Source organism: Cryptomeria japonica, chromosome 4 (assembly GCF_030272615.1).
Source record: "Cryptomeria japonica chromosome 4, Sugi_1.0, whole genome shotgun sequence".
NCBI lineage: Eukaryota > Viridiplantae > Streptophyta > Pinopsida > Cupressales > Cupressaceae > Cryptomeria > Cryptomeria japonica.
Genome location: NC_081408.1, coordinates 735749474 through 735773326, shown reverse-complemented (window position 1 = coordinate 735773326; position 23853 = coordinate 735749474). Strand labels below are relative to the sequence as shown.

General features: G+C 39.4%; 1 protein-coding gene across 1 annotated transcript; it reads left to right on the top strand.

Moving 5' to 3' along the window:
- On the top strand, positions 1–23853 carry LOC131027454 (IAA-amino acid hydrolase ILR1-like 1). The gene is made up of 6 exons (XM_057957531.2): positions 1–775; positions 3736–3861; positions 4098–4412; positions 22740–22868; positions 23012–23423; positions 23594–23853. The coding sequence occupies exons 1-5, from the start codon at positions 344–346 to the stop codon at positions 23420–23422; spliced, it is 1413 nt and encodes a 470-aa protein (XP_057813514.2). The 5' UTR covers positions 1–343; the 3' UTR covers position 23423; positions 23594–23853.

Genomic DNA, 23853 nt, shown 5'->3' with positions numbered 1-23853 from the left:
AATTGTAGTTATGTTGGCTGGCTGCTACTACTAGGAATTAAAGCAACTGAGCTAAATTTGAGACATCCTATTTGAAATTTTGCCTGGTTTACATTTTGTTTTTCTAATAATTCGAAGCCAACGAACTGTAATCCGAGTACATAGAGGTTACCAGGGCACCAGGCATGGTTCACCTGGAAAAGGCCTGATCTTTGCTTTCCTTTCATCAACTTCTCAGGGCACCAGGCATGGCGAACCTGAAAAAAATCTGGTCTTTCTATTTCCTTTTATAAACTGCTTATTGCACCAGGCATGTTGAACCTGAGAAAGATCCGACCTTTCATTTTACTTCATATACTCCTCAATGCAAGTGATCAATCACATGGCTACCTGTTGGTGGATTGCCATTGTTTTTATATGGGTGGGTAGTGTTGCGTGGGGTTTGAACTTGGATCTTCTCGATTGTGAAAATTCAGACGATGCATATCCCTCAGCCACAAATGGCTTCGGCATCTCATATCAAGAAGATGATGAAGTGAGTATGCAAGAGATTTTGAGGGCTGCAAAAAGACCAGAGATCTTCAATTGGCTTACAGGCATACGCAGAAGGATACACGAGAACCCTGAACTTGCATATCAAGAGTTCGAAACCAGTGCACTCATACGAAGTGAGCTGGATCAATTGGGCATAAAGTATAGGTGGCCTCTTGCAGAAACAGGTGTGGTAGCCTCCATAGGCTCTGGAGGTCCCCCTTTTGTGGGTATCAGAGCTGATATGGATGCTCTCCCTATTCAGGTGCCCAATTTGCAGTGCTATTAAAAAATTGTGTTGATTTCAGATTTCCCCTTTTTAAAGATTGTTATTGGGAGTAGGTATTTGCATTTTCTTTTTAGATTGAATTTTTTTAACTGTTGCGTGTGACACAACACATGAATTTTTATTTAAAATTGTCATGGATAGATTTTAATAGTTCCCACAGACGAATTTAACCTAAAAGATGTTAAAAGGGGAATCAAGGATTCATGGCGAGGGCTATGACAATTATATTTTTGCTGCAGGCAGTCTCGACTCCCAAGTAATCAGCTTAAAATTGTAAAATAAAAATAGAACACCGAAAACAAAATTGCTAAAGGTCAGAGGCCGAAACTTTGTTATGCCCACTTCACGTTTTATATGAAATTTGTGCCCAGTGGCAACTCTGTGCGGTCTGATGATTTTTGCCGGATCATCTGAACCTCTTTTCTTTTCAATTCTGTTTCCAAAAAATATTGCAGCAAAACAAGTATTTAGTAGTCGTGAAGCCATTTCATGGGATAGCTTCTTTCAATTGTTTTTTGTGTGGGGCACAAGATAGTTAGATTCCAGTTAGCTAACTTAGTAGCCCCATAGAGAGGGGCCATGAAAATATCTGTTGGGGAGGTGCTCCATGCAATTGGCTATCACTACTATTTCTTTTTGTGTGGCAGTAGCTGATTAGATTGCAGATTGTAACCTCAGTGGGACCGGTAGGCAATGGAAAGCTAACTTAGTAGTCCCATTGAGGGGGTCTTGGAATTATATTCAGTTGGGGAGGGGTTTCATGCAATCGGCTATTACTCTTTTTTTTAAAATCTATGACACTAGCTGATTAGATTTCAGATTGTATCCTTCATGGGACTAGTAGGTAATGGAAAGCTAACTTAGAAGTTCCATTGAGGGGCCCATCGAGATATCTCAGTTGGGGAGGGGTTCCGTGCATTTGTGTAGCACTCCTATTTTCACTGAGTGGCTCCATGAATAACGGAAATAGGAAAGTTTAGAATCTTTTTATTAACATTTGGAGCTATCAAATTGAAGACAATTTGTGAACTATTATGCGACCCCTCACTAACTGATTAATTTTAGCCCATAAGTTATTAGATTATTTAATGGCCTGGCTAGAAGGTAAACCTAAGACTAGAAGGTAAACCTAAGGCTTCCCATAGACTGCTGGGTTGCTCTATTACCCAGCTAGTCCCTATTTCAACACCTCCTCACAAGCTACATTTGGTACTTGCGATTTCTACACTGACTTACCATGTTACCTCTTTCCATGGACCAAAGGTGCTGGCTTACTCTGCCACTGAGCCACTAATTGCCTTAAGTAAAAAATGTAGATTGTTTCCAACATCTTCTTAATTCTCGCAAGCTACATTTCTGAGATTCGGTCTCCTAACTTGGCCCTAATACCATGTTAGCTGGGACTCAAATTAACCTACCTTAAACTGTTGGGTGACTCTACCACCACTTGTTAATGTAGGATTTCATTGTTTGTAACATAAATGGCCTATTGATCCATTACTTGAATGTAATGGTTCGTAGGCTACTGCAAGTCCATCCTCTTCTGATACCACAGGTAGAAATGAGAATTATTTCAAGGCCTGTGTTAAAGTTTCTATTTAAAGCCTTCATTCAAGAGTATTGTAATAGCACTTAAATTGGGACATAGGTCTCTACTTGGTCCATGGATTGCCATATCAGTTTACAAATTCCTTCAAATTTGAGGATCCTGATATGAGCCAGTTATTTGTTGTATTTCTGGCTATCAATGAATGGCTGTTTAACATTTACTGCTATTGGGGTTTGTCTACTTGGTCCATGGATTGCCCGGTTTCCAAATTTCTTTTTAATTTAAGGATCCTGATATGGGCCAGTTATTTGTTGTATTTCTGGTTATCAATGAATGGTCGTTTAACATTTAGAGCTATTGGAGCCAGGTGAAATTTTGTTGGCTATATTTTCCAGTTCATTATTTTTTCATAAATGGAAAAATCAAAAAGTTCAAACTAGCAATTTTTTCTGAGCAAGCGTTGTAATACTAGCCTGTAAAATTTGAGACACAATTTATTTATAAAACGAGTCATAAGAGATCAAAAGGACTTCTCAGCTATCATGAGAGATCAAAAAGATTTCTCAGCTATGTTACACTTACTGAATGTTTAAACTTACTCAATTCAATGAGATAAGGGATTTTTATATAAAAATAAAAATCAAATTTATACTACTCAAAAACAGAAATTTTAAACATGAAAGTTTCTAGATCTGTCTGTTGTTCAGAGCTGGAGAGCTTCTAATGTAGCTAAAGGTTTCTGTAAAAGATTTGTGATCAATTGTGAAACCATCTTTTCAAATCACACTCCATCGTCCATCATGTAGAAAACATACCCATCCTGATTCTGGCTGGCTGGGTCAAGTAATGTGTGACAAATATCAATGATTTTGAAATTAATCACAGGCCTTCTCAAAAAACCTTTTGCTAATAATTATGGAAACCTTAAAACTCTCATCATTTGAAGTTTTCGTATTGGTAAATAATCAGACAGTCTTTAGCGTATCCACTCCAACTATCCTAGTCCATAGGGATATACAGCACTTCATGTCCTGAACAGTCCTATTAGTACTGTCATAACATTTGTAAATTACTAGAAGTTAAATTTGTATCTCTTCCTAGTTCCTGCACCTAAACTCACCTGAAGTTCTACCATACCAATACAGTGAAAGAGCATGGTAAACGTGCATCCCTCAAAGACTGGAATGCTTGCAGCGCACCTTGCAAACCTGTGACAGTAACAAACAATAAAACCCAAAAAGTGAAAAACCACTGTACACTGTTTCTTCATAGTTAGCCAACTTTCAGAATTTGCAAACACAATTACACCGTATTTTCCATTGCTTAAAGTTGTTCTTTCTTTGATAAGCTATTTTGCATGGTTTACAATTAGTTGGGGTACATGCAGGAGGCAGTTGAGTGGGAGCACAAAAGCAAAATTCCGGGAAAAATGCATGCCTGTGGGCACGATGCACATGTGACCATGCTTCTGGGTGCTGCAAAGATATTACAGGAGCGATGGCAGATGTTGCAGGTTTATACTGTGCTCTATACCTCTGCCTAGTAGTTTATATCAGTCAATGGATGAGCATGCTAGTACGGTCTTATACTCTGACATGCTCACTTTGTCCCTCTTTCTCACTTAAATATACTCGTTTCTTAGAATGGATCAGTTTTTTGGCCAGGTAGTTATAATTCTACAATTGTATTTCTTGTTTGAACATTGTTCATGAGCTTCTTTGATTGTAACTATTCTGTTGGGTGTTTCAGGGAACTGTTGTCCTAATCTTTCAACCAGCAGAGGAGGGACGTGGTGGTGCAAAAAGAATGATAGAAGATGGGGCATTAGAGAATGTAGAAGCTATGTTCGGAATGCATGTCGCCAGCCATTATCCAACTGGTGTTATTGCTTCCAAGCCTGGGCCTTTATTGGCAGGGTGTGGTTCCTTCAAGGCAGTCATAACTGGAAAGGGAGGACATTCAGGAATTCCTCAACATGCAATTGATCCTATTCTGGCAGCTTCTGCTTCTATTGTTAGTCTTCAGCAACTTATTTCCCGGGAAGCTAACCCCTTGGACTCGCAGGTATTTTACATACCTTTTACATGAGATATGCACCTAGATAAGTATTAGTCAAATGGAGATGACATGAGTACACTTTAACTGTAAAGAAACAAATCCCATGCCAAATATCTTTAGTTCATTCCTAGTAGTTAGTAGTTGGCATACTTATTGAATGCCAACTGCTTATGAAGCAGATCAGTCTATGTTCTCTTACCAATATGTCAGGTACTGAATATGTTTTCCCTTAGCATTCAGAGTAGACTGGTTTAAGTTCAAGTTTCAACGGGATATGCATGTTGACCAAAATCAGAATTCCTGTTATCTTCTGCATCCTTGTCCAAGTTTGCCTGATATATCCTGTTCTTTTCCAATTATTCTGGAAATCGTAAGGTTGCCACCGAGTTTCTACCTTATAACTAAACTGGGAAGTAAACCAAACCTTGTGAATCCACCTACTAAGCATCATAGGGCAATAGAAGTATGTGCATTGAGATCCATTTGGCAATGTATTTTGTGTTGGGGGTAATTAATCGCATGTATATTGTAGTACTTACATACTCCTAAATGTACTTCGGAGTTGGGAATATGAAAATTTGTGAGTTAGGTTAGGGGTGAATTGTGCGGCATGAGGAAATTGAATTGTAGGAGTTGTTGTAGAGTTGGATTGCATACTTCGCACTTTTCCTTTCATGTATTGGACCTATTGTAGCGTTCATCACCAATAAACATAGCTTAACTTCATCTTGACCATTCTCAAGCCTGAAACACACAAAATCACAACATTTCACCAAAACCTGACCAATTCTGCTGTTAGCACACTAGCACACTCCATGCTAGTGTCCCCTGACCTCTTTTGCTGTTAGCATTTTCTTCCAACCTTATTACATCCCATTGTGACCTTTTCACACTTCGCCCCATTGCTAACGGGGACCCCCTCTTTACCAGCTTCTTGCGTTGTTAGGTTAGGGTTTTGGCTGCTTAGTGGGCAATTTTGCGTTTCTCGTGCCCGAGTCTCGGAGTTTTGATCATGCCTAGTGTCGTCTAGGGTTTTTGAAGTGTTAGGATCAAGTTGCAAACATTGATATTTTAATGATCCTAAGTTTTTGCTAAGTGTTTGACCTATCGAGCGTTAACGTGTTTCTAAACACGCGCATCAGGGATTTTAATGTGCCAAGGTATTCACAGACCTTTTGGAGTTGTTTTCTCGCTTCTAAGGTAATATTTAAGTTGGTTTTGCACTTTATTCCAATATTTTCCTAGCATTTCGCTCATATTTTTGAAAAATTAGTCTAAGTCCAGTTAAATTTAAAGTCACTGAGTGATTTTGAGGGGTTAAAATGTTAAAATCTTAAGGGAAATCCTTATTCCAAGGGTTGAAGGGTCAAAATCCATGCTAGAGGTGTTTTTCCCCTCACATTCTAGACTACCCAACCCATTCCCCCACTCAAAATCCATACTACACATGGGTTTCCCCTGAAATCCATACTGGCTACTAATTTCCCCCACTGTTTATCCACACCTGGGTCGAATTTCCCCTGGAAGTGCTAAAATTTGGCTAAGTGTCAGGATTTATCCAGACTGCCATCGAATTTCCCCTAGGAGTGCGGACTGGAGTGCAAGGGTAATTCCATGCCTGGGTCGATTTTTCACCAGGATTTTTGTGACGACTAAGTGAGGATTTTTGTCCGGATTTTTATCCAGACGGATCGATTTTCCCCTGAGCATTTTTGTAAGGATTTTTGTCCGGATTTTCATCCAGACAGGGATCGATTTTCCACTGGGAACATTATGAAGAGTTTTTTGTCCGGATTTTCATCCAAACTAAGGTCGAATTTCCACCAGGGAGATATTTTTCCAAGCTAAGTGAGTTTTGAGTGTGGATTTCTGTCCAGACACATATCGAATTTCCCCTGGGGGTGATTTTTTACAAATTGAGTGCATTTTTGTCTGGATTTTTGTCCAAACTCACATCGAATTTCCCCTGGGAGGGTTTTTATGTGCATTTTGATGAAATTGAGCATGGATTTTTGTCCAAGCATGGGTCGAATTTCCCTTATGGGGCAAATTTTGACACTTAAGTGATTTTTAAAGGGATTTCTCAATCCCAACTGATAGCGATTTTCCCCTGGAGGCTTTATTTTGGATTTAAATTGAAATATTTTAATAGATAAGCCCCATTTTAATTGCTTTTAAATAATTATTAATGATTATTTAAAATTTAAAAGCAAAATTAATTAACTTGCAATAATTATTAAATGTTTGAACCTTCTAGAAGCAAGTTAGGGTTTCACCAAGCAAGTATTTATACAAGTGTTTTATCCCACATTGCTTGTGTGGTGAAAGTGAGAGGTGAAAGCAAAGCAAGTATATGAGAGGAACTTCAACATTATTTTATTATTATTTCTGCCAGGTGTCTCCATGAAAGCGATTTTTCTCCAAGTTGGGCGAATTTTTAGCAAGATGTTTTTGTGAAGTGTGGGATTGAGGATTTATTTTCCTCCATTTTTTCCAGCTTGCTGATCTATCCTCCTTGGCTGCCATTAAAGACCAGTTTCAGATTTTCAATTTTGCTAAGTTTGGCGATTTTTTCCAAATTTGGCATTTTTTTGTGAAAGTTGGCAATTTCATGTTTGGAGACTTGGGCGATTTTTCCTCCACCATTTTTGCTTGCTGTTCAGACCTTCATTGCTGCAGATTGCTGCCATTAACAACATTTTTCAGAATTCTGAAAACTTCGATTTTTGCTAAGGAAGGAAATTTTTTGTGTTTGGGGTATCCAATCCCAACTTGGGCGATTTTTTTCCAGATCGTTGTCCTCCTTGCTGTTGTAGATCAAGGCTGCCATTGGCACCAATTTGCAGATTTTTTAAGTTCAACGCTAGACTTGGGAAAATTTCGATTTTGCTTGGAAGGTGATTTGGTGCCATATTTTGATGATTTTCATGCATGTTTGGTGGCTGCCATCATTTCCAGCCTGCTGATTCGCTTCAGATTTGAGGTTTGCTTCAGATTTTGACCTCCATTAATGGCTGCCATTAATTTTCAGACTTCAGTTTTTATTGCCCAGCCAATTCCAACTTAAATATTTAGCATTCAGAGGTGTTTTATGGAGTTTTCTGTGCATTTTTTAGACCATTTTATCGCTGTTGTAGGTCTTAAACTCCATTGTTAGGCGGTTGTCCTCAGAAATTTTCATTTTCAGCCACCTAACCAATTTTGGCGAATTTGCTTGGGGCTGTTTCCTTAGCCATTTTTCATCATTTTCAGGGATTTAAACCACTTTGCAAGGTGCTGGTAAGTCTGAAGTATCCGATTTTCAGACTTGTCCTCAGAAAACTAAATTTTTACCAACCATACTTACATTCCAGAAAATGATTGTTTTCATCAATAAAACTGATTTTGTGCACATTTTGAAGACTACAACATGTTTTAAAGGTTTGATTTTTCAAGTTGTCTTCAGAAATTTTGACCTCCATTGTTGACTGCAGAAGGTGTCTTCAGACATTCATTGTGTGAAAACACAAACCTTTCACACCTTTCCTTAGTCATCACTCATCCGATATACTCCTTTGCATTTTTGCTTGCATATTTTCTAAGCATAGGGAGGTATTAAATGAATTTTATGGAAGACTTCCATGCCTTAGTGTTGTCACACTTTGAACATAATTGCTAAAATTTACCAAGTGTATGGATTATTTTCCTGACTCCATGCTCTGAATTAACTAAATCTTTAGAAAGTTAGGAATTTTATTACAGATATTTTCCTAAGTCTAACTTCGAGCTTCGTACAGGTGCGATGTCAAAGTCGGGATATAAGGAAAGAAAAGAACCATTGAAGACGCTGGAGATTGGATTTTATCCAGAGTTTAAGATTTCATCCAGATGGAAGGAGATCACTAATACAAACATGCATTCCCTAGACTTCGACCAGAGGCAGCGTCGGATGTTCGGAGTCAGAGATCAAATTCCTTCCCCAGCATATGCGAATATTATGAAGAGTGGCATTTTCCATGCCGCTGGGTTTCCACAGTCCATACATTGCAGTGAGCTTATCCTGGAATGTGCACGATGTTACGATCCGCTCACGAGAATGATCAAGAGTCCTAAAGGCGTTGTCCTCGCCTACCTTGCTGAGGATGCCATTGTTGAGGTGTTCGGAATTCCACGCGGAACAGACATTAAGGATGTGACCAAGGAGGATTATGCAGACAGATACATGAAGAAGATGGGTGTATGCAAGAATTTAATTAACAAAGAGTGGATGATTGAGCCTAGGTCTCATCATTCAAAGGCTCCCAAGACACTTATGTGCATAGATTTTAAGGAGGAATGTAGTGATTTGATATTTCTACTCAACAGAGTGATGGGGATGCCGCAGGGAGCAATATTTCATGGATGGATGTTCTACTTCATTCAGGATTGTCTTAGGGGAACACTAGTGAATTGGTCCAAGATCATAAGTGACAACCTGGATTTCCAGCTGAGGAATGTAGAGCGGTCCAAGTCATTCGCCATGACTTTTTACCTGGTGTACTTGCTTGCACGATTTGTTTCATACAGAGGATTAATATGCAAAGGTGAAGTCGGGAATGGGCAAGGACAATTCAAGAGTTATGAATGCTACCCCCAACTGAGCATGCATAGAATTGAAGACTACAAAAGAGTGAATGATGCATTCACTATGTACATCACACAGATGCTGCAAGGCGGAATCCACAGAAGATTGTCCAAAGAGGCAACAGAGTTAATAGAGAAATATGGATCGTGGTATATACAGTTTCCCACTTTCACATACCTGAGGATTCATGGGTTTCAATCTGAACCCTACAGACTTCCTAGGTCTCCTACCGACAAAATGATATTGTTGGAAGTGGTGAGACAGCTTCTAGAGTTCGACGTTATCCAGAGAGAGAAGCACAAGACAGGAATGACATTCCCTATTTCAGTTGGGAAGACGTCAGAGGTTTGCCAATCCGCCATAGCTGCCAGCACTGCAGGTGAGGAGCTCGCATTCTACCGATTTGCTACATACAAGAAAAGAGAAAGATTTGATCCAGACAAGAAGGTCGGAAGGATCAGGGGGGAGAAGTTCACTCATAAGATTGACATAGAAGATTATTGGGCTAACCTGATGGATGAACAAGCAGTGAAGAGAAGAATGTGGTCCAGAATGCCAGTGGATTTCATGAGGAAGTGTGGACTTTTCCTCATTCCTGATCAGGTATTAGATGATAGAGATCATACACACCCACATTATGAGAATGAAATGAAGAAGGCAATCCTATTGCCAAATTGGTCAGAGTCAGAAGAGACTGACCTGAATGCATTGATGAGAGAGGTTTTGAATTTCTCCCGCGCATGGATGGATATACAGATGAACATAGTAGTTGACATGGGTGTTCCCTTCACTTATGAAAGGATGAAGCCGGAAGAGTCTACTTCCGAGGATGATCAGAGGACTGTCAGTGATGTCAGGATTCATGCAGACGAAGAGAGTCAAGCTCTTAAGAGAAGGAAGAACACGCCTGGAGAAGTCAAAGCCAGAGGGAAGAAGATTGAGGAGGTGAAGAAGAAACAAAAGACTATCATCCCGCCTATCATTCCTTCACCCCCTCCTAGTGTCTCATCAATCGAAGTGATTGAAGTAACAGAACAGAATAAGGAGACTCAGCAGTGTTCCAACACAGTGATACTACCAGAGAATACTCAAGAATTTCATGCCACAGCGACATCTGCACCTCCTGAGGAGAATGATGACCAACCGGGATCCCCTACTGTCCTTTTGGAAGTTAGCTTGGGAAATGAAGTATATGATTGGACCAGGAATAATCCTGATGATAATGATGAAGTTATCTCGGCATTGAAAGGACTTGATCACGAAATACATCTCGATGATGGTATGGAGATGGCCGCTATTCCTGAATGGTTGAAGAAGAGTATGGAGAAAAGTAAATAGATGATAGAGGTACAGCCTTTTCATGATATTGATGACTACCTAGCTAGGAGTGCTAAGGAGAAGGAGCCCAAGAGAGCGGAGATTTAATCGCACATAGCTAGAGATGAGACAGGAATGCGGATTGCGTAGATTGTTGTTCCTAGAGCCGGCGTGACAGCGGACATTGCTACTCCTATGGATTTCCACATCACTTCAGTTGCCCTTGGTCGTACATCTAGTAAACAGGAATTTCAGGAGATTGGTGACAACCTCCAAGCAATCAATGCAAGGTTAGGCAGAGCAGTTGAAGAGAATGAAGGGTACAGAGAAGAAAATATTAGACTCAAAGAGTATATTGCAGGGACAAGGCGTGAGAATCCCACCCTTATTTCCCCTATTGCAGTTGACCATGGAATACATTCACACTGCGAGGTAGCGAGAGGTACACACTCAGAAGTGGAAAAGTGGATTGAAAGCACAAGAAAGCAGGCAGATGATTTCCTTACTCAGTTTGTCCATGCATATGATAAGACAATATCACTCGTATTCAGAATCCAGTATTTGGAGGGAGTTTGGGAAGAATTCCGGCCTATTCAAGACAAGACTATTCCACGCCTCCTGGCATTGAAGAAGGTTCCTAATTTCACCCTGGTCAGCGAAAACATTGTGCACAGTGGAGACATATACGATTTCCATGGCTGGTATTGTGCATTAGCCTTGAAGAAATCAGCTTATGAGAACGCCCAATCGAGTTGCATGGAGATGGAAGGATTAATTCAAGACATTCAGATGAAGATCCTTGCCTCGATTGAGGAATTATTGGGTGTTGATGTTAGTGATGCTAGTGGTTTACACTTAGCCGAATTAAGAGACAAGATGAAATTTATGTATTTTTGCCAGTTGGACTCTTTGAAGAAGAGTCAGATTGATGACTTGGTCTCTTTGTTGATTCATGTTCATAGTTCGCAGAAGCTCATGCCAGAATGGGAGAACACTTTGAATGCTTGCTCGGATTCATTGGACGTGATTGATTTACAATAGGATACCTTGCCTAGCATTTCCATGGAGGAGTTAGATTCAGTATTGGCTAGATTCTTGGAGTATGCTAGGAGAGAGAGAGATGCAGGAAGGAATCTTCTAGAAGATTCCCTATATGATGACTAGGTATCTTTTCATTGGGCCATATGTTGGTGGCGCCATTTTTTATGTAACCCTAATTAGGGCAATTCTAGGGTTTTGTTGGCATGATCTCAACCGTTGATCTTAGATCAATCTGGGCCATCCATTTTTGTAAGAGGCTCTATATATGCCTCATTGTCTCTCATTTGTAAGGGAGAGTTTTTGTAGAATTGTTGGTATATGCTGCAGCTATTTGAATCCTAATCATTGTTCAATTGTTGGTGATTTTGCTCTTCAAGTGTTGTATTTGCATTCATGGTTCTCAATTCCTCCAAGTTAGATTAGAATTTATTTCCATGTATGTTAGATTGAGTGAAAGATTTGTTGAATTTATTTGTGTGGAATCCTTAATCCATACCACTAGCTTCTTGCCACTGGTAAGTGCGCCTTGTGTGGTCAACTGGAACTTGAGTAAGCATAACTTCAGCTATTACGCGTCCATTGACAAGCATCAACTTGATGGTGTCTACCTTTGATGGTGATAGCCTGAAAATATTTAAGTATACCTTAGACGATTGCACTAAGCTTGTGTCAATACCTGATTGTGAGACCTTGCCTGGTTTGATTCCACTAGATCCATTCATCATTTCCTACATTCCTAGTTTTAGAATAGATTTCCTGAACCGTATTCTTTTTCCCCCTTTTTTAGTAAGAAGTAAATCCAGAGCCATATTGATAAATCTTAAGTTGTCAGCACACCTATTCCGCATCATCCATGATAATCCAAACATTTGCGTAAGCCCCCAAGTGAAACACAGCAATTCACATCAACCACTGAACTTACCCACTCGTCAAGACCTGACATTTAGAAACCTTGGAATCATTTTAGTTGATCTCATTCTTAGCATCTGAGGTGATTTTGTTCAAGAGAGGGTAAACTACCTTGGTACTTTATTCTGAAATGTTTTGTGCATAAAAAACACATCAACACATCCCCATGTCAGTGTCCCCACAATTCGAACTCCATTTTCACACTCAAGGGATTGCTTTTCCCTAAAACCTGACCCTTATGCATTTTCAACTCTCAGATTGCACTAGACTTAAGGAAACTATTCATTTTGGAAAGAGATCTTTTCCATCCATGCCTCCCTCCATTTTTTACCTTCACAAACTTTATTGGAAAAGCCACCATATATCTTGCTGCACACACCATATTAGCATTGCATTTTGTTGTGACCATTTCACACATCGCCCCATTAGAATGGGGACCCCCTCTTTTTGCCTTAGGTTTTGCTTTCTCTTTGCTTGTTTTTCTCTCTGCTTTTAGGGTTTTGAGTGAGTGAGTGGTCTGCCTGGGCTGGCTAGATTAGGGCTAAACCTTGGAAGCTCGTTTTAGGGTTTCTTTCAAGCTAAGTCTAGTCTGCCTGAAGCCTCAAGATTGCCAGAATGAAGCATGCCTTTCAGGAGAGTCAAGTTGGTTAGATCAAGGAACAGGGAGAATAGGTCTTAGGTCAGGTCTAGATTGAAAGAGGGTTTTTCTTGTCAGGGTCCTGTTTGTTTCCCTGTCTAAGTCAGTTGGACAAAACTAGTGAAGAAAAGGAGGTGGTTTGATTAAGTTTGATGGAGGATGAAGCGAATCAAGGTAACATCTAGCCTGGAAATGTCAAAATCGCTCCTGACCCTTCCAGAGGGTCCAGGGCGAAAATCATTGTAAATCTCTTTTTCTCCTCATTTTTGACTAAGTTAATCTTCCTGGGGCATGTTTGGAGGAGAATTGATATGTTCTTGCCTGGAGAGGGATTTGATTGTTTTTTGAAGAGCAAGATTATGCCTGAAAGAGGATTTTCGCTCCTGACCCTTCCAAAGGGTCTAGAGCGAATTTCATCCTAAACACTATTTCTTGCCTTGGATAGACTTGCAATCCTGTTCCTAGCTTAGAAAATGATCTAACTTTGCCTTGTGAGGTGGTTTGAAACTTGAAGACTGAGCAATTTGGCCTAGAATGGAGATTTCGCTCCTAACCCTTCCAGAGGGTCCAGAGCGAAAATCTTATTAGAGCTTATTTTTCACTAACTTTGGCTAAGTTTTGATGTGCAGGGTATCTTGGAGGGAGGATTGAACGTTCTTGTCACATTTGAAGATTTGGAAGCTTGCAAAATGAAAGATTTTTGGATAGGAAGGGAAATTTCGCTCCTGACCCTTCCAAAGGGTCCAGAGCGAAATTCCCAAAAGCTCTTATTATGTAGTGAAGAAGGTCAAGTTTTGGGCATGAATGAAATGAGAATAACTTGCTTTTGCCTCCTGAAGATGTTTCAACTTGGAAAGTGAAGGATTTTGCCCAAAAGGAGAATTTTCGCTCCTGACCCTTCCAGAGGGTCCAGGGCGAAAATTCTTCAATCACCTATTTTTCTTGCAAAATCAAGTCACTCTTTGGTTTTTATGGCTTGGATGAGAGGAGAGTAGTGTCCTTTTCCTTGAGAGGTGAAATCAACTTGAAATGATGATGAATTGAGCCTGAATTAAGAAATTCGCTCCTGACCCTTCCAGAGGTTCCAGGGCGAAAATCTCTATAGGAGACATTTCTTGCTCAGTTTGGTCGAATTGAAGGGTCAAAGGCATGATGAAAGGAAGAATGAGCATGTTGAAAACCTGGGGCATGTTTAGAAATGAAGAAAATGAAGGATTCTGGCTAGGAAAGGCAATTTCGCTCTTGACCCTTCCAAAGGGTCCAGAGCGAAATTCCTTATAAACACATTTTTTAGCCTTTCTTGGATATGAAACCTTAATCCTAGCATGATGAAACATGAAATCCCACTTGGCAAAGAAGTTTTAAGGTGAAAAAATGAAGATTTTTGGTCAAGATTGAGAATTTCGCTCCTAACCCTTCGAAAGGGTCCAGAGCGAATTTTCTCAAAATCGCCTATTGCTATCAAATTTTGCTAAGTCAAGTATGGGATAAGGTGAAACATAGAAGGAATTACCCCTGGGAGTGAATTGAGGTTGCAAGAAATCATCAAAAAGTGAAGGAATTGAGCCAAATGGTGAATTTCGCTCTTGACCCTTCCAGAGGGTCCAGAGCGAAATTCCCAAAAACACCTATTTTCTTGCAAGGTCAAGGCAACTTTTTAGTTTTTATGGCTTGAATGGGTGTGAGGAAGTGTGTTTTGCCTTTTGAAGATGATTGAGATTGTCAAGAGGAAGCATTTAAGCCTAGAACATGATTTTCGCTCCTGACCCTTCCAAAGGGTCCAGAGCGAAAATCCTCAAAACTATCCTTTCTTCCAAAGTTTGGGCAAAGTTAAGCTTAGACATGGGTGTGAGAAGACATTTGAATTGCCTTGAAGTGAAATTGGACTGCTAAGAATGCAAATTTTGAAGCCAAGAGGGAAATTCGCTCCTGACCCTTCCAAAAGGGTCCAAGGCGAAATTTCCAAATCCTCCTATTTTCCTTGCAGTTCAAGATAAGACTTTGGTTTTTAGGACTCAAAGAGGAGTAAGGCATGATGTTCTATGCCTTGGAAATGATTTGAAGTTGAAAGGATGAAGGAATTGCCCTAAAACCTAAAAATCGCTCCTGACCCTTCAAAAGGGTCCAGGGCGAAAATCCTAAAATTTACATATTCCTTTCAAATTTATGCTAAACCATGCCTAGGCCAAGGTGAAAGATGCCTTTGAGACCACCTTTGAGTGGATGTTTGTTCCAAAAAATGATGCTTCTACGTCAGAAGAAGAAAATCGCTCCTGATCCTTCCAGAGGGTCTAGGGCGAAAATCTCAAAATCCCCTATTTTGCCTTGCAAGAACAAACCAAGCTTGGGTGGAGTGAATGAAGAAGACCATTGCCTAGCTTTGAGTGAAGGATTCAAGACAAAATGATGAAGGAGTAAGCCTAAGCAAGAAAAATCGCTCCTGACCCTTCCAGAGGGTCCAGGGTGAAAAACCCTAAAATCACCTTTTTCTTCCTGATTTGAGTGAGACTAGGCCTGGACTACAATGAAAGAACCTATTTGGAATGCCTTGAAGAGGTTTTGGACCTTCAAAAATAAGAATTTTGAGCTTAGGAGAGAATTTCACTCCTGACTCTTCTAGAGGGTCCAGAGCGAAATTCCCAAAAATACAATATTTCCTTCAAAGTTTTGATGAACTAACCCAGTGATGGAGATAAATGAACCCTGGAGATTGCCTTGGAGGAGTTCAATGATCAAACTAAGGTGAATTTTGGCCTAAAATGTAAAAATCGCTCCTAACCCTTCCAGAGGGTCCAGGGCGAAATTCACATTTTCACCTAATTTCCTCATGTGAAAGACTAAAAATTGAAATGCAAGACTTTGATCTGGGCAAAACAAACATGAACTCGCCTCCTGGGAGATTTTGGAATGAAGGGAATAAGGTATTCAAGACCTAATTTGAAAAATCGCTCCTGACCCTTCCAAAGGGTCCAGGGCGAAATCATCAAAAACCTATCATTCAACCTTGATTGATTAAGTTTAGGGCAAATTGCAAGATTGTAAAGACAAAGACATGGAAATTTGCAAATGTAGGTTGAGAAAATTTCAATTTCATCAAGAGAACAAGCGTGGATAAGGGGTTCAAACAAGTCTTGAAGTGAATCTAGACCTTCATCACTTGGAATATTTCAAAACTTAAGGAGAAAGGAAATTTCATTAAGCCTCAATCAAACCTTCGTATTCCTAAATTTTCACCAAATTTGCCAAATTCAAGACATTTGGGAGGTTAAATTAAGTTCGCATAATTTGAGGCCTTTATAATTGAATTAATTAATTTTTAAAGCCTTAAAGCAAATATAAAATCCACCTTGGAGGCCTTGAAATTAATTTTAAAATTTAAAAAATAAAATGAGAGCGCTTAAAATACATTTATTTGCTTTTACAAGCAAGTCAGCCTCCTTTTAAGTGGGATTTTATCTTATTTTATTGCTAAATACCTAAGTCGGCCTCATGAGGATTAGGGTGAGCGCCCTATTTAAGGGAGATGCTTTGTGGTGAATCCAAACCATTCATTCATTGTTCTAAATGCGATCTTGAGGAGCAGATTGGAGGAGCGAAATCTAGCAGATTGGAGGCTAATTCTTACTAAGTTGGAGGCTAAATTTCCAGAATTTGCCAAGTGGTTGGAGGTTGGTGGAAGGCGAACTTCTTTTGAAGGTTAATCAAGACATAATTCATCTAAAGGGAGATCAAAATCCAATCCTTATCCAGCAAGATCTGATCTTTTTCCTTCCATTTTCCAAGGTTGATAGTTAAGCATTCAAGAGGAGGTATGAGGAATCAAATTTTTGAAGTTCTCATTCAAGACTTATTTTGATTTCATAGCAATCTTTTAAAGTCTAAGTCTTGAAAAAATCTAATTTCCATTCATAATTAATTTGAAAGTTTATAATTCTTGGATTTGTCATTCTCAAATTAATGTTTTGAATTATTCCCTTGAAAGGTCTTAAATTCTATGCTTTAAGGTATGATGCTAAAGACTAATTTTAAATTTTTGTGTAGGCATCAAATGACGACCCCCAAAGCCGGAGGATCTACTAGTCGGCAGGCTCTCATCAAGGAAGATCAGAGGAGCGACGAATTGGAGACCAGGATCGTGTCCAAGTGGAATAATATTGGAGACACCAACTTAGGAAACTTCAATGTGAAGAAGTTTCGAGAGGTCCCCTACATTGGCAAGTCATCACCTGTTGCGAGGAGGATAATTGAGAGTGGCATCATCAAGGCTGTAGGTTTCCCTCCCGCAGTCAAGTGTCATGAGCTGATGATCGAGTGTGCTCGCCACTATGACTCACAATCAAGGACGATCGTAACCAAAGACGGGAACATCTTAGCCTAACTTTCAGAGGAAGCTATAGGCGAAGCTCTTCATCTTCCGGACCATAAAGACATGATCTACAAGAGCTTGGAAGGAGCATGGTCGATCTATGAAGATGATCTTGAGTCTTGTTTGAACTTCATCAATAAGAATTGGTTGCTCAAAAGTCGGCCTCGCCTGAACAAGATTCCCAATACACCACATAGGATTGACTTCCAGGAGGAATACAGAGACTTGATAACTTTGCTCAATCGAGTTAGAGGTGCTTCTCAAGCCTTCTTCTTCGACAAGTGGATGTTCTTCTTCATACAAGTGATAGTCCAAGGAAAAGGGATGCTTCATTGGGCCAGAATCATTAGCAATTGTCTGGACGTGCAGTTGAGAAGGCTAAGACCCACCAAATCATTCCACATGAGCTCATATGTTATATATGCCTTGATCAGGAGTTTCGAGTATGCAGGGCTACCTCACAGAGGAGTGATTGGAAGAGGACCCGGAGAAATAAGAGTTTGTGATTCTTATGTTCAACTGCATCATCCGCCTAGAAGTGACTACAAGTTAGCCAATGACACCTTCACAATGAAATTACCAGGATATTGCAAGGTGGGATTCGCAATCGACTGTCTCTGGATGCACAAGAGCTTGTGAAGAAGCATGGTGCATGGTTCATTCAGTTTCAAAAATTCACATACATCAGAGTTCATGGGTGTCCTTCACCTCCCTACATTTTGCCAAGATATCCAACAAACAGGATAGTACTACTTGAGGTGACTAGACAGCTGGCAGCTTATGTGAAGGCATCCAGACACAAGCATGGAAATGGAATTCCCTTGCCCATCATACTAGGGAATTCAGTTGAAGTGTGTCCTAATACTCAAGCCGCGGAAGATGCAGAAAAGGAATTATCTTTATACTCATTCACATCCTTTGCCTCGCGAGAGAATTTTGATCCTCATGGTTATATGGAGGAGACAGTCGGCAGGAAGTACAAGCATGAGTTTCAGGTGGACTTTTGGATGAATCTCCCAGGTGATTTAGAGGTCAAAAGAAAGATGCATTCCAAGCTACCCTTAGATCTCATCAGGATATGTAAAGTTTATAGAGTAGCCGATCAAGCCCAGGATAATGGTAGATACCTCCAGTCATCCTATGAGAAAGAAGACAAAGAAGTGAAGATAGATTGGAATGAGCTCGAGGTTTTAGACTTGAGAGCTTTGATGGCTCCTGTTTTATCCTGCACTCGCAGATGGGTGGATGTACAACATCAAAAGTTGAAGGAGCAGAATGTATCAATGACATTCACTTTGGAGGCAAGACCAGAAGAAGGAGAAGCAAGTGTGAGTGAAAATACTTCTCATTCCAAAGGCTCAAAGAGGAAAGAAGGACCCGAGAAGAGAGAACCTTCCAAGAAGAAGCAGAAAACAAATTCTGATCACCCACCAAGCACATCTTCTAGGCATGAAAAGGAGGCGAGTCAAGGGGAAGATCAGAGGCAGATAGTATATGAAGTTGATGAGTCTATGGAATCCATGGTACAGAATGATAAACAAGAGAAAGGACAGACACCTCAGCATTCATCAAGTCAATCTCCCCAAGTTGGTGCTAATGAGCAACACGAAGAAAAGAATGATGATGAAGCAACATCTCCTTTCCGAGAAGATAGACCACTACCTAAAGAAATACAAGTGAGGGAAACAAGATCTGCCATTCCTGATTGGCTAAAAGAGAGACTGACAAGGGTAGTTGTGGTTGAAGAAGAAGAAGATGTGTTTGACTTGGAAAGCCTTATAGGAAATTCTCATGAGGTAATGGAGAAGAAGAAGGCCACAAAGCTGTCTAAGGTAATTAGAGATGAGACAGGATCCAGGAAAGTGCAGGTAGCTACACCAGTGGTGGACAAATATGAGGATGAGATTCTTGCAGAAGAGTATGACTTAGATACATTTGAGCTTGGTCCACTTACCTCCGAGCAAGCGATGGAAGAAGCAATTGATTCATTTGAAGCACTTAAAGACAAACTTAAAGAAGAAATGGAAAAGAACAAGAAGCTTGAGAGGGAGGTCAGTGCTTGGAGGAACTATTTTAGTCATCTTAATCAGCCCTTGAGATGTCAGGATCCAGCAGTATCTCCTTTACAAGCACTCCCTCTTGAATCAGTAGGTGAGGTAGAAAGGGTGAAGAGTTTGGTTCAACTTATGAGTTCTTGGATTTGATAAATCCCACAAGGTAGCCGTTGAATTTGCAACAAAAATGATGAAGACAGTTCATCGAGCTATCCAGGTCCTTGAGATTATCCATAATCTAATGATAACTGTAGCTGCATTCACTCACACTAGAGATGTTATCATCCCAGTCTTACAAGTGATAAGAGAAACAACAAGACGGATTTTGGCACAAGAAAAGATAATGGATGGAGGAACCCATAACCTCCTACAATGGTCAGCTCTGCTCCAGATGAAGGAGGTCCTTTTTGAAGACGTCAACACCAGATGCAGCCGAGTTGAAGGTATCATTCATCCAATTCAAGATAAGGTGTTTGAGGTGTTGTGTACCATTCTTGACAGGCGAATCGAGATCGAGACAGATGTGGACATCCAAGAGTTGGAGGATAGAATCAAGGTCATCTTTTGCAAAGAGGAGAATATCATCACAGATAAGCAACGAAATCAAATGTACACTACTATGTTCCTGATTGAGAAGACCAAAGAACTTGAACCTGGATGGGAGACAACTCTTCTCACTACTTTTGATCAAGTCCTTCACTTGGAAGAACGAATGAAGAATCTTCCTGAGAATCCCATTGCTGAGATTGAGGGAATTGTGTCTAGATTCATTGAATATGCTAAGAAAGAGCATAGGAAAGAGAACAAAATTTTAGATGAAAAGTTGTTATAGGATGATGTGGCAACTTAATTCTTATTGGTCTATGTCTCCTCGGTATTTGTGCCAATTATTTATTGGCTATGGATTAGTGATGTTTATCTAAATGGGGACTTTTTTGTAACAAACCCTAATTAGGGTTTAGGTGTCAAAATCTCGGCCGTTGATCTTCTTTTGATCCGGGCCATTCATTGTATTTGAGGATGCTATATATACCCTCACTCATTTCATTTTAAAGAGTTAGAAAAGGTTAGAGAAAAGAGAGAGAGCTTAGATAGAAGAAAGTTAGAGAGTTATTCTTGTAGCAAGATTGAGTAGTGAAGAAACAATTTTGAACAATTGTTGTCCATTTGGCTATGAGATCAATAAAATATTGAAGTTATGGTGTTTTATTGCAATACTTGTGGCTGTCTTCATGATTGTTTATCTTCTTGAATCACTCTCAGTTGAAATAGCATTTAAATTTTAAGTTCGAAGGACAAAGTGTTGAGCTTGATCTTTGATAAGATTCACATTCCAAACCACGAGCTTCTTACTGATTGTAAGAACGCCTTGTGTGGTCAACTGGAAACATTGAGATTGATTAAGAATTCAATCATTCTTGGAAGTATTGATATGTATCTCTATGATAGTATCTATATCCTTGATGAGTTGAAAGTTATTGAATCCCCTTAGAAGATTGCATCAATTCCAGTAGAGTTGTAATTTCTTGGCGATACTGAAATTGGTAGAATCTTATCTAGTCTTCATTGAGTCATTCCTAGGATTAGTTCAAGTATTCTTTCCTTGAAACCCTTATCTTTTGACATTTTTTTGAAATCTGTTAGTATTAGGAAAATCCTGTTCCTGCATTTGGAAAGAAAGTAACACGGACAAGCTTTCTTTGAAAGTACGTAAGGCCCCTTGAAGAAACAGCATACACAATGACCACTGGTGCTTATCCACATGTAGAGATCCTAGAACAAAGAACCTTGAAGTCATCCCGATTGATCCTTTTCGCGACATCTTCAGCATTCAGAGACTTTATTCAAGAGAGGATAAGATACCTCTGGGTATTTTATTCTGTGTTTGGTCGTGTACAAAATACACATCAACACATTTACACAGCAATAGCGTAGCATACTAATGAATAAATGGAATTCAATTACAATGGTTTAAAATGAAAAAAATACAACAAATTAACAGGCTGAAATCTCATAAAATACACCAACAAAACTGCCATTGTTATTTCATGCCAAAACTGAAAAACCTGAGAAAAACACCATTTATCGATTACCCATGTTTGAACTGCAGTTTTTTCGCCTGTACACAGTTTTTTGACTGTGTTTTGTTTTCGAGGTTTTGACCAGGGATTGACTTCTTTTTGAACGAACTGGGCATGCCGGTCAGAACCAGCATGGAAAGACTGCGCCGGGCACTCACATGTAACTGCAGGATTTTCCCAGTTATATCTACTATGGCATACATCACCATTGCTACAACCGCTGCACCTAGGACTGCACACTCCAAAATCCTCCCTACTTTCAAGCTGAAACATGTAGAATAGGCGTTTGACTGGGGAAAGCTCATAAACATGCCCTAGGCGCAAACACCCCTTACATTGAACTTTTCCATCCTTCACAGCCTTCTCCAGTCCTTGCGGCCATTTTCAACACACATTCTATATCCCGTATGCTATTCTTTGCTTGTTTCTCGTTCAAAGTCAACTTAACATTTCATTTATCCAGTTAAATCTGAAAGAAAATTATCACTGTTGTTATTTTAATGAAAATCAGATTATTGGGTGAATGAATACTATGCATGTTTAGTTTAAGTTGTTCATTTCTTTTCCTCATTAGCTTATAGCTGATGTGTGGTGCTCCTCTTTTAAAGGGAAAGAATCATTTGAATCTTGTAGCTACATTTTATAGATTCCAGAAGACTGTCTTCACGGTAAAAATAGGAGTCCAAACCCTTTCATGGGACCACATTCTTAGCTTTTTATTTCAAGCTTATGGGTGTTTGGGCAGAATACTATTATGTCAGTTCACTATAAACAGTGGAAATTCGTCAAATCTCCAAGGTCTGTATTGAAAGCTAGGAACATATATCCTGAGATACAGATAAAGCAGGTGCACACTGATGGGAATGTGCTCACAATCTCATCCAAACTTAAGAGTTAAAAATTTGGTTTCGAGAGGATTGGGTGTGGTAGCTGTTGCGATAATATTAATCTGTGGCTGGTCAAATAGGGACATTGCATTCAACACATTCAAGAGAACCAGTTATAATAATTCTTCTTTTAGTACCTATATGCAAAAGGACATTTGAAGTTGTATATTCATGAAATAATGCATTTGTGTTTCAGCAGGTAACATTATGTGATAGTATGATGCAATGTTTTCACACGTCGTGTATATTATATGATGGTTACAATTTGATTTTCATAGAGGGGTTTTGGTGAAGTTGCTGTGAGGGGCATGGATGTGTAACAATCTTCATAATAAGAAACTTTCCCCACCTTGACACCTTTGGAAAGTTGATGTACTTTTGAAAGTGTTTGGGAGATTTGCTTTCGTTTTTGTTATTGTTGGTATTCGATTTTTACAGGTGGTAACAGTAGCTACATTCGATGGGGGTGATGCCTTTAATGTAATTCCGGACTCAGTTACAATTGGTGGCACATTCCGTGCCAATTCAAATGAGAGTCTTTACAGACTCAAGCAGAGAATAGATGAAGTATGTATAGCAGCATAAATTTAAAAAAAAATCAACAATTTAGATGTCAATCAATGTTTGTTTACAATATATAATCAAATGGAAATTAAAGGCTGCTATTCCCCCATTGTTTAAGTGTGACCTGACATATTTTGTTATCACAGATAATTGTAGGTCAATCCCTTGTCCACAGGTGCACCTCAAGTGTGGATTTCTTAGAAAAAGAATATCCATTTTATCCACCTACTGTCAATGACAGAAATATGTATGATCATTGGCGTAAAGTTGCAGCTGATTTAGTGGGTGCAGATAATCTGGAAGTCATGGCCCCTCGCATGGGTGCAGAAGACTTCTCTTTCTATTCAGAGACTATACCTGGAGCTTTCTTTTTCATTGGAATGAAAAATGAGACAGTTGGATCTACTCATGCAGGGCACTCTCCATTCTTTACTATTGATGAAAACGTTCTCCCACTTGGTGCTGCAATGCATGTTGCTATAGCCGAAAGATATCTCAATGACGTCAAATCAAAGGTTGCTCGCTCTTTAGAACAGTCTTTTCCCAATGAAATTTGAGGTAAAATGCTTAAAGTTCTTAAGAATTTAGATTCAATCGTCTTTCTGTCTTAATGAAAAGGCATCACTACTCATTATAGTAATGTTAATGTTTACAATGCAAAGGTATAGTAGAAAATCATGACCAAGTAAGGTTAAACCAAAAATCTCATCTTGCATTTGTAAATACAGCACAAATGGTGGTCATAATACTTTGGGTATATGGGAGTATGGTGCTTCAAACACAGATTCTACATTGCACTGTATTGAATATCATGAATTATCCTCTTTCATGAAATCTTATGGTGCCCATAGACTAAGCATTGCGATCAAGAATGGTGACAATTTGAATTCTTTAACACTAATTCATAGTGTACGCTAGATTTTCACAGTTAATAAGCATGATAGTAACAAGAATGACAGTAAGAGCTTTTGGAACACAGTTTTCCTTA